At 33.2% G+C, this 12,293-nt stretch overlaps 1 protein-coding gene across 2 annotated transcripts in view; it reads left to right on the top strand.

The window, feature by feature from the left end:
* Positions 1–12,293, top strand: part of LOC136043795 (major facilitator superfamily domain-containing protein 8-like) — a 101,796-nt gene that overhangs the window by 27,397 nt on the left and 62,106 nt on the right. For both annotated transcript variants that reach the window (XM_065728713.1, XM_065728712.1), the window contains exon 4: positions 3,472–3,585. In XM_065728713.1, coding sequence (XP_065584785.1) covers positions 3,472–3,585 — 114 coding nt within the window. The remainder of the gene's footprint in view (positions 1–3,471; positions 3,586–12,293) is intronic.

Genomic DNA, 12,293 nt, shown 5'->3' with positions numbered 1-12,293 from the left:
AGATCCCCTTGATAAACTTAAATTTAAATTAAATACTTTTTGGGGACATGTGTCATTAATAAAAATCTAATAGAGACTGCAAAAAGTAACTGAAACCTTGTTTCAAACTTGTTTGCAAAAAGAAACAGCCTTAATAACAAAAAACTTACTAAAAACTCGACTATTAAAAACCAAATAAAAAAAAATTCGTCCCTAAAAGAACCAGAGCAAGCGGTCCCAACCACAAATCTACTACTATGTCAGGGGGAGGGTGCCCCCTGCATTCGCCACTGCCCCACGTTCTAATTCAACAAAAATCCCCCTTCTTGCCCAAATAAGAGTTTCCACTGAAAGATATAGAAGAACGTTCATCCTTCACATATTTGAAATTTTAGATTACTAACCCTTCGCTCTTATCGCTCCACTTTTAACTTGTAGTTTTAATGCTTATTTTGCAACTGCAAATTTTACAAATCTTGCAAGGTAAATTAAATTGTCATTTTGTTTAAATTTGTTTTCCCGGTTTTAATTTACGACTTTTTATGGTTTGACTTTTTTACTGATTGCAATTTTATGAGTTTAAACTGGTTTGATATTTATTACTGATTGGCATTCACCATTTTTTTAAATTTTTTATTGACACTAAAGTGTGAATTTGGCCCTTTTGGGCTTGTGATAGCCGTTTTGTAGAAATAAATCTTGTCTTGTCTAAACGTAATTTGGAAATAATGGGATAGATAACCCGTGAAATATGACAAGAGAAGAGCCAGAACTTGAGTACGAAGATGAGATTGCTAAAGAAATAGCGAAACAACTGCCGATTATTCTATATAAGCTTTAAATTGTTGGTAAAACCTATAATAGTGAAATTAAACCAACCTAAGTAGATACCGTCGGAGCGTTCTGTTGTTTTGGGGATGAAAATATCTTTAAAAGTTATCGAACATTCTTTCTCTATAGCAGAAAAGACAATTACCAAGATTTAATAAGGTACAAGTTGTATTAATTGCAACCCAGAATAATTCCCCGTCCTAATAATTTTGATAGCAGTAAATCAATGACGTAAAATGAAAGACAAAGAAAAAACTTACATGTGGCGAATCACGAGCTTTTCGTAATTCTCAAAAAGGTAAGGCAGATCCACAATCCAGCGTGAGCCTTTTAGAAGGTCTGACCCCAAATTTCTTCCAGAAGTGATAACTTTCAACACAAAAGGGGAATATTTTCCAATTCCTTCGGAACTTGATTCGTCGTGAACCGAAGCATCCGTTAAGTCTTCTAACATATATTTTGGTAAACGCGGTCTGCCTCTAGCCCGATAATTTAATTTCATCTTTTCACGATGGGCCTGCACATTTGGCAAATGGAGCCCTCGCATATTTCTTTTTTTTCCCATGTTACTGTGGTCAATAACAAGAACTATATAAGAACTTTATTAGGGTTTTGACCATTTTTATCGGGGTTCACTTACTAAGGGATTGAATTGCTTCTTGGAAAGGCCTTGGACTTGAGACTGGTCATTTGACTGCTTTAGCATGGGTAATTTTTATTGGGGTTTATTTACCAAGGGGTTGGATTGTTTCTTGGAAAGGCCTTGGACTTGAGACTGGTCATTGACTGCTTTTGTAGTTTGCTTTGGTAGTTCTACAGCAAGACTCGGGTCTTGCTATAACAAATTTAAATAGTCTGGGAACATTTTGTTTCGTTCATTAGTTATTTTGTTTCATTCATTAGTTATTAATTAGCTTGTTTTATATATTTTTAATTCTTTTTTCAGTAGGAAGATTATGCAAAACTGTACTTATACTACAATACATAAATTTGTCCTGAATTTATTTTAATTAAACCAAAACGATAGATCAATCTTTTTAAAATAAAACCATTGCTTCTTTTTCGGCCCTTGTGCTGTGTTCAATTTATCTCTAGGATTAGACGCAGCTTATCCTTAATTATTTATACAATACAATTTTCTTATATATTCATTAACCGGCAGTTTGGTGTCTGCACCTTACTTCTTCTCTAGAATCTGTTTAAACAGGTTAGAACTAAATAATGCTTGACTGAATCGCTCCTGAACATTCCGAGTGGTTAGCCCCTTGGTGTAATTTTTGCATTCTTAGATGCTCCGATTACAGCTCAATCTAACCTTTTGAGGGGAAATTTTGATTTCGGAACACAAATATGTAAAGTATTTGAAGGGACTGCAGCCAGGAGGTATATATTATAGAAAAAAGTTTCTTATTGATGAATAGAAAATTTTTTGCTCTATTTTTTGATACCCCACAACAACAATGTCAAGCATAGCAATCTAGAATGCAAACCCGAAACAGGTTTTATAATTATTTTCGAATTATAAAAAAAATAATTGTCGGCTTTAAGATTTGATTATGCCAAAATATTCACCAGATTTTTTTACTTCTATTGACATAAAAACCGCTAAAATCACTAATTCAGGAACGTCAGGCAAACTCCAAATGTTTAACATGGGAGGTATAGGAAGATTCTTTGCGAGTTTGTCCTGCCTTAAGTGGAATGTCAGGTGAGTGGAGTAGAGTTTATGGCGGTGATAAGCAAGTGGAAGAGGTGTCCAAACAGGTTTTTTTAATAGTCGATTAGGAAATAAAGAAGTGGGGCTGCCAAATCAGAACGTTTGGTAGTCGTGGTACTCTGGGGTAAAAGAGGGATTGGGAGAGGAGGTATAAAATAGAACTGGACTATCTAAGGAGGATATTAAGTGGGTAATTTCTTCTACAGGTAATTTTTTGCCCCTTGGGGCATAACCCCTTGTCAAGAATATTTAAAGACGAATGTCCAAATAGAAGTGCCGCTTAATTGGATAAGGAAGTATTTGTAAAGACCTATAAAACTTCTGCTTAATAAGAGAGGGGGCAGCCACCCTCATATATAGAGAAATTTCTGTTTGTTCTATAATTTTGCGTCACTATTCAATTTCATTTGAATATTTTTCTTTATTTAATCTACCTCAAGGATCCCCATAACAAGAAGGAAAAGGCTTTGCAGTAAGCAGGTTTGAACTGCTGTCTTTAGGATTCTCAGACACGAATCTATGCACTGTACTATCACAATAAATTATGGTATTTTACTAGTATGATTCATTTAATAGGATAAACTGTAAACTAGAAAAAAAAAACATATATTAGCCAGACAAGAGACTTCATCAGATAGTTATTCAATTTGTGGAACAGAAAACGTCCTTACTGGGCATCGTGGACAGAGGACAGGAGTACTCGTATCTCGCATTTGTAAAATTAACTATTTTCAATATTTGCAAAGTATTTTCATGAATTTTCAAGAAAGTTACAGTATTTTCAAAGATTGAGAAAAATAAAAGAAACTTTTTTTTATTATGAAACTGGTTTTAAGGAGAGGTTTATTACGTCCTTTTTTACTGTCTCAGAGTGTTTGGAAGGAGGGATGTGATCTAGGGACTGATCATGGTCAGTTTAACTAGTGTCAAAATTTACTTTTTAGCTACTGTTGCTCTCTCTCTAAGCTACGCAAGTCAAGCGACAACTGAAGCAGAAAGAACAACTGGAATATCTATTGTGAACTTTTCTCAAACTATTGGTTTTATGATTGGTCCAGGTAAGTTGAGTTTTTTGTATGTTTTCCTCATCGACCACTATCGTACATCTGTTTTGCTTTAACCTATTCCGAGTCAGAAACGTCAAGGAATCAAACAGCTTTAAATTTAGTCGAATACGAATATTTTGCTTTGAACCCCCGCTGAATTCCCAGCTAAATTACTTTCCGACTTAAGTTACGTTCTAAACTGTCTTTAATTTGCTTTAAATTATACTTTCTAAATACTTTCTAAAATATAATATGATTGTTTTAGTTGGTTAAGTGGAAGCTTACACAATAAATAATAGTTTGAATAGGGATAAATACTTATATTAGGCAGAGAAAAAAAAGTATTAAACAATCAAACAATATACTGAATACATCAATCGCATGTACAGTGATTGGAATATCCAGTATATTCTTCGATTGTTTATTTTTTTTACTGTCTAATAAAAGAATTTATCCCTATACAAATTGTTATTGATCTTCATGGAAAGGCAGTGGGGTCTTTGAAACTACCTTAGCTTATACAACCACATATGTTGAAAAATAAGAAAAGAAACGGGAATTGAATGTCTAATGAAAAAACCTTCGATAGCATTGTACAGTTTTTGTTTGTTTCTGGGATTAAGAAAACAAGTAATGATGCCCCTCTGCTTTTGAACCAGCCCATAGGGGTGTAAAATTGGAACTACTAGCCTCTTAAGACGCTATTACCTGCCCCTGGGTCTTACACAATATTATAGCGCACCCGCAACAGTATGGTACATCTGTATGCTATGTAATAGAGAGCGTTTATAGAGATGTAATAGAGAGTAGTTGTTACATAATAGAGAGTGTTTACTTTTAGTTGTTGCATAAGAGGGAATGTTTTCCTTGGGTATTACGTAATAGGAAGTGTTTACCTGTGTTAAAGATGACGTAAATTTACTTTACTGGGTAGATTTATTGAAAATGACGTAGTGACAGCACACACGTGGGATGTTATGTAAAGTCGGCACACACGTCGGTCTTACATATTGGTGGCACACACACACGAAATGTTATACGATACCAGCTCAAACATGAGGTGTTGCGTAATTACGGCACGCACATGAGTGTTACATAATACTTTGAGAGATTTTTCTTCAGGATTCATTTTTCTTTCAAAGTGTTTTCTCTTCTTTCAAGGCTTTCCACTCCACTACTCAGAATTTAGCACTTATACTAGAGGCAATCTTAAACGAGCATACCAATGTACATAGGTTACAAGATGCTTAAACTGCGTTAGTGAAAATATATTGGAGATTCGTCCTTGACCAAGAAATCTGAAGAATAAAGGCTTTTTATTGTATATATCACTTTTATTAATAAAAAACGTAGTAAAATCATGAAATCACAGAAAAGGCAGTTAAAGATTAACAAATGGAAAAATAAAGTGTGTTTAAACCTAATAAAGGATAAAACTTGAGCAAATAAGAACCACGAATCACAGAAGAGTAGGGGGCATAGCAACCGGTTTTAGGGGGGTAGGAGTGAAGGGTTGTTATTAGAGGTAAATTTAAGCCATATGATCAGGTAATTCTGAGAGATTTTAATGAAAACGCCATGTTTCTTTAAGCCAAAACTATGCATATTCGCACCACCGTGATAATCTGTGACTGGTCCACCCTAGCAAGCAATTTCAAGGGGAGGGGTGCTATTAGAGGTAAATTTAAGCCACATTAAGAGGTATTCCAGACTTTTTAATAAAAATACCACTTTTTTGGCCAGAACTATGCATATTCACGCCACCGCGACAGGATGTGGCTGGCCCACCCCCTAACAACCAATTTCAGAAGAGATGCCTGTTATTAGAGATAAATTTAAACCATATCAAGAGTTATTTCTGAGAGGTCTTGTTGAAAATGCCTCGATTCTTTGACTGGATGTTAAATTTCAGCCCCCATCCTCAAAAATTCTTTTAACACCTCCCTCCTTAAATTTAACCTGTAGAACATGCTAGTTCAAGTAATCCATGTCACCCTGTCACACTATGGATGGGACACGCCAACCCCTGTCAACCCCTTCATCATTCCAAGGGCATTTTTCATATATTTTCATAATAAATCATGAATTGAATCCAATGGCTTGTTCTTTTTGCAAGCCACTCTAAACGTGATAAACCATATCAATTCACACCACTCTGCCACACTATGACTGGCCCTCTGGCACCCTCAAGAAAAAAAAGTACCGGCAAGAAAAGACAAATATTTGTTGCATTCGGTTATATATGATTGGTTTTAATGAAAATGACACGTTTCTTTGAGAAAATCTCACGCCACCATGACAATATGTGACCGGTCCACCCTCTAGCAAGCAATTGCACAGGAGATACTTGTTATTAGAGATAAGTTTAAATCATATTAAGAGTTGTTTCTGAGAGTTCTTGATAAAAATGCCGCCTGTCATTGAACCAAGACTATGCATATTCACGCCATCCTGGCAATATGTGACAGGCCCACCCCCTAGCAAGCAATTCCAGAGGGGAAGCTTGTTATTAGAGATAAATTTAAATTTTAAGAGTTATTATTAAGAGTTATTAAGAGTTATTTCTGAGAGGTCTTAATGAAAATGCCTCCTTTCTATTGCTCTATTAGATGCACCTGCCTGTTACATTCCATTAATTTGGATTATTTTTCCATTATTTTGATATTTTTTTCGTGAAACATGTCAAATCTGGATTATTTCTTTAATAAACTTATTGCATCTTAATTTATATCTTCGAGAAACTTGTTACATTTTTTTTTTCATGGAACCTGTCTCTTGTTGATTTTCTCTTCGTAAAATATTTTGCACTGATTTTCTCCTCGTGAAACTGGTTTGTACTCGGAACTTGTTGCGTAATGATTTTTTTCGTGAAAATTAATTTATCTTGAAATTTTTCTTCGTGAAACTTGTTGTATGTTGATTTATTGTTTCGTGAAACTTAATTTATCATGTAATTGTTCTTAGTGAAACTTGTTGCATGTTCATTTTTTCTTCGTGAAACATGATGCATGCATATTTTTGTTCGTGAAACTTGTTGCATCTAGATAATTTCTTCAAGAATCTTAGTGTTTCTTGATTTATGTGTTTGAGAATCTTGATGTACTTTTAGTTCTTCTTCGTGTAATATTGCATGTAGGTTTTCTCTTCGTGAAAGTTTTATATTGATTTTTCTCCTCATTAAACCGGTTTTGTTTGTGGAACTTGTTCCGCACTGATTTTTGTTCAGATATTTTTCTTCGTGAAACTTGTATTTCGATTCATTCTTTCGTGAAATTTAATTTTTCAAGATAATTTTCTTCATGAAACTTATTGCATGTAGATTATTTCTTCAAAAAACTAATATATCTTGATTTATGTCTTCGAGAAACTTGTTATATTTTTATTTCTTCTGCATGAAACTTTTTGCATGTTGATTTTTCTCTTAGTGAATCTTTTACATTGATTTTTCTCCTCGTGAAACTAATTTTCTTCGTGAAACTTGCTGCGTGCTGATTTTTGTTCGCGTAAAAAAATTTGTCTCGATATTTTTCTCCGTGAAGCTTGATGTGTATTGATTTATTCTTTCATGAAACGTAATTTATCATGACATTTTTTCCGTGAAACTTGTTTTACGTTAATTTCTTTCCCTTTGTGAAACTGGTTGTATGTTAATTTTTGTTCATGAAACATGTTACATGTGGATTATTTTTTCATGAAATTTGTTTCAAGTTAATGTTTTCCTCGCAAAACTTGTTGCACTTTTAGTTTTTCTTGGTGAAACTTGTTATACGTTGATTTTTCTGTTCGTGTAACTTTTACATTGATTTTACTCCTTGTGAAACCGGTTTTGTTTGTGAAACCTATTGCATGTTGATAATTTCTTCAAGAAACTTGATGTACTATGATTTATGTCTTCGAGAAACTCGTTATATTTTTTTCTGCTTCATGAAACAAATTGTACTTTGATTTTTGTCTTTGTGAAACTTAAACATTGAACATTGATTGCATGCTGAATTTTGTTCGTGAAATCTAATTTATTTTGACATTTTTCTTCGTGAAAATTGTTGTATGCTGATTTATTTTTACTTGAAACTTAATTTGTCATGATATTTTTCTTCGCAAAAGTTATTGAATGCTTGTTTTTTCTTTGTAAAACATGGTACATGTTGAGTTTCCTTCTTGAAACTTGTTGCATGTACATTATTTCTTCCAGAAACTTAATGTATCTTTATTTTTTCTTCAAAAAATTGTTTTATTTTTATTTCTTCTTCATGAGACTTGGTGCATATTGATTTTTCACTTCTCAAAACTTGAACACCTTTTTCTTACATACTACTAGGCTAGGTTAGCTAACCTAACCGACATATCCTACACACGGTAGGTTTGGTTAGTTTAGATGGTGCGTCATCTATTAGCATGTAGGAAAATGGGCGTGCAAGTTTTCCGAAGTGATAAATCGACATGCGACAAGCTCCAGAAAGAAGAAATAAAAATATAACAAGTTTCTTGAAGACATAAATCAACCCAGACATAAATCAACCCACACTATGTTTTTTGAAGAAATAACCCAAATGCAACAAGTTTGACAAACACAACTCAGCATACATCTAATTTCTGAAGAAAAATCAACATGCAACAAGTTTCACGAAGAAAAATATCAGGATGAATTAAATTTCACGTAAGGATAAATCAATATACAACAATTTTCACGAAGGAAAATATCAAAATAAATTAAGTTTTATGAAAGACATTAGTACGCAGCAAGTTCCACGAACAAGACCGTTTTCACCAGGAGAAAAGTTATTGTACGAATTAAACGAACAGAAAAATCAACATACAAGAAGTTTCACGAAGAAGAAATACAAATATAACAAGTTTCTCGAAGATGTAAATCAAGATACATTAAATTTTTTGAAAAATAAATCCAAATGCAACAAAGTTCATAAAGAAAAAATCAGCATGCAACAAGTTTCACGAAGAAAGATATCAAGATACATTAAATTTTATGAACAAAAATCGTCACGCAACAGGTTCCATGAACAAAACTAATACAAGTTTAACTAAGAGAAAAATCAACATGCAACAAGCTTTGTGAAGAACAAATAAAGGAATAACAAGTTTCTCGAAGACATAAATCAAGATACATTCAGTTTCTTGAAGAAATAATCCAACTGCAACACATTTCATGAAATAAAATCAGCATGAATCATGTTTCACGAGGAAAAACCAACATGCAACAAGTTCCACGAAGAAAATTTCATGATAAATTAAGTTTGACGAAAGAACATATCAACATACAACAAGTTTCACAAAGAAAAATACCAAGATATATTACGTTTTACGAACAAAATCAGCACGCAACACGTTCCACGAACGAAACCAGTATTACGAGGAGAAAAACCAATGTACACATTTCAGGAAGAGAAAAATCAACATGCAACGAGTTCAACTAAAAGAAATAAAAATATAACAAGTTTTACGAAGACAGAAATCAAATTACATTATGTTTCTTGAAGAACTAATTCACTTGTAGCAAGTTCCCAAGCGCCATTATTGCATAACACCAACTTCTGCACTGCCATGACGTAAAATCCCACGTGTGTAGTGCCAATACGTCATTACAAATAAATATACCAAGTCACGTACGGTAATGCCATCCTTAACACAGATAAACATTCTCTATTACACCTCACCCAAAGAAAACATTCCCTGCTACGTAACAACCAAAAGTAAAAATTCTACTATGTAACAACAAAAGTAAAAAACACTCTTTATTACGTAACATTCAGGTGTACTCTACCGTTACAAGTGCGTTGTAGTATTGTGTAAGACTCAGGTGCGCGTAATAGCGTCTTGAGGGCCTAGTAGCTCCAATTGCACACCCCCTGTGGGCTGGTTTAAAAGCAGAGGGGCATGACTACTAACACGTGAACAGAACACAATTTTTTGTGACATATCATTTAAATTTTCCAGTAGAAGGCAAATACATATTCTAATACTAATATTCAAAAAAGAGCCTTAGAAATAACGAATACCAGACCCCTCCTTCATAATGGAAATGTTTAATAAAGAAGCATGCACCAAGTAATGAATTAATTTGCAAATTAGTTAAAAATAGCTCCTCTCTGCTGTTCTCTCCCCCCAAGAAATCAACACGAAGTGGAAATAGACTGAATATTCTTGAAGTAGATTATTCTTGACAGATTATTCTTGAAGTAGATTAGTATATTTTGTAAAATTTAAGAAAGAGTTTTAACAAAGATATTGAAGTAAAATTTATTCATAAGCATATTGTGAAAAATATACTTTCGCTCTTTTTGCTGACCGACTTGTTTTAATAATGTCTTATCAGGGTAGAAAGTAAACAATTTTACATAGCTTTATTTAAATATAAAATACAACTTATTTTTATCTAAAAAATTGAAGATGTAATTGTCTGGGTAATTTTGTTACGTTCAAAAAGCTTATCTTTTATGAATTTATGGTGAAACATGGTTGACTATTAGGTATCCTGGTTGGGCTTCTACCAACCTAAAGCCGGGGCAGCAGCTTGCTAATATCGTAGCCCAGAAAATGCGAAGGTATCTAAAATTGGTGTCGGCCAATTTCTCATTTCGTTGCTTAGGAAAATTAACAAAGTAGTGTAGAGTAGTGTAGATTCACCCCACGTCAACTGTTTGGTTTGGGGGTGAATCATCTTGATTTTTGTATGTAGATTGTTGTTGTTCTTAAATAAATATATCACCATAGAAAATCCAACAGATCGTAGTAACGAACTGTAAGTAAGGAGTGACCCGGCTCAATAGTAATCGAAACTCTATAAAAAGGAATTTTTAGAGAATTAGATTAAAAAATTAGATTATTATGCTGATTTCAAATATATAAGCTTCATTAAGTTTAGATTTACCCATCAAACGCTACGAGCCTGAAAAATTTGCCTGATTTTCAAAGAAAGAGGTAAGCATCTCCTAAAAGTTTTATAATCCGAAATAAATTCACACCATCAGATTCAGCGTATCAGAAAACCCTGTTGTAGAGGTTTCAAGCTCCTATCTGCGAAAAAGCGGAATTTTATATCTTTTACCAGAAGAAAGATCACGCACGCGTGTTCCAACTGCTCCTAGAATATTGTGAGAGAGCTCATTCGAACGGAAATTAAATGTTCTAGTTCTCTTTTAAGTGACCAAAAAGATTGGAGGGCAACTAGACCCCCTTCCCGCCCCCCTTTTTCCAAAATTGTCTGATCAAAATTTTAAGATAGACGTTTTGTTCATCATAGTTGGGAGGTCCAATAACTATACCTTTGGATATAATATGATCCCCCCATAGCTACAGGGGCAAGGTCTTTAAGTTATAAAATTTGTCCATTGTTTACGCATAGTATATGTTATTGGGAAGTATACATACATTTTCGGGCGGAGGTTGGTGAGAAATTTCTTCCTGGCTGTTTTTCCACGGGGGACTTTTCCATGGGGAGGCAAATTTCCAGTGGGTGGACTTGTCAAAAGAAATTATACACTGGGGGAATTTGCCAAAATTCCTATACAAATTTCGATTTATGTGTCTTGCTTTCACTTTTCCGTCTCAATTTTACGCGTGGAGTTGTTAAGAGTAATCGTCCGGTTTCACCAAGATTGAACTGTATAGAGGATATTTCCGTGGGGATAGGGATTTCTCCGTGGAGGTTGGGCCATATTTCCTTGCATTATTGAAAAAAAATGATCAGAAATTAAATATGAAAACAATTTTTTTCAGCTGAAAATAAAGAGCAACATTAAAACTTGTAACTAACAGAAATTGTCATGTATATGAAGGGGAGTGCCCCCTCCTCAACACCTCACCCTTTACGCTAAAGTTTGCATTGCGTCCCAATTCCTTAAAGAGGAATACTGAAACACAACGGTCTTTTAATTAGAACAATAAGTTTTTTTTTAAGTACTAAGACCTTTAGCAAAAGGAGCGAGGTGTTGAGGAGATGGCAGTCCTCTTCATATACGTAAAAATTTCTGTCGGCTTTAAGTTTTAATGTCGCTCCTTACTTTCTGTTGAGAAAACCTATTTTTTATTTAGTAAAATGATTAAATCATCGTGATCATGATAGTATGAAAACTGATAGTAAGTATTATCAGAAAATATTTTTTTTTATTTGATATCGTTTCCAAGGAACAAATCCTTATATGAAGGACCTCCTTAAAGTTAATTTATTTTACCTTAAAGGTACTGGAATTGAACTTTAAAAGGCTTTGAATACACAAAAAAATAAATTCTACTCTGATCCCAGATCCCAAAGAGCACTGACCTTTGTTCGGAAGACCCAATTTTAACGAGGATCATGAAGTTATTCTACAGATGGTAAAGACCTGATAGTTGCAAATATTCTGCAGTTTAAAACTTTTCACGAAATTAAGCTATTGAATACATATGCCAATAAAGTGGTAGGCCAATTAATATATATATATATATATATATATATATATATATATATATATATATATATATATATATATATACATATATATATATATATATATATATATATATATATATATATATACACATACATATATATATACATATATATATATATATATATATATATATATATATAGATATATATATATATGTATATACATATACATATATATATATATATATATATATATATATATATATATATATATATATATATATATATATATGTAGTGGTTTACATCTATAATTAGTGGTTGAGTGTAATATAT

This window comes from Artemia franciscana, chromosome 2 (genome assembly GCF_032884065.1).
Source record: "Artemia franciscana chromosome 2, ASM3288406v1, whole genome shotgun sequence".
NCBI lineage: Eukaryota > Metazoa > Arthropoda > Branchiopoda > Anostraca > Artemiidae > Artemia > Artemia franciscana.
This window is presented reverse-complemented; position numbering and strand designations above follow the sequence as displayed.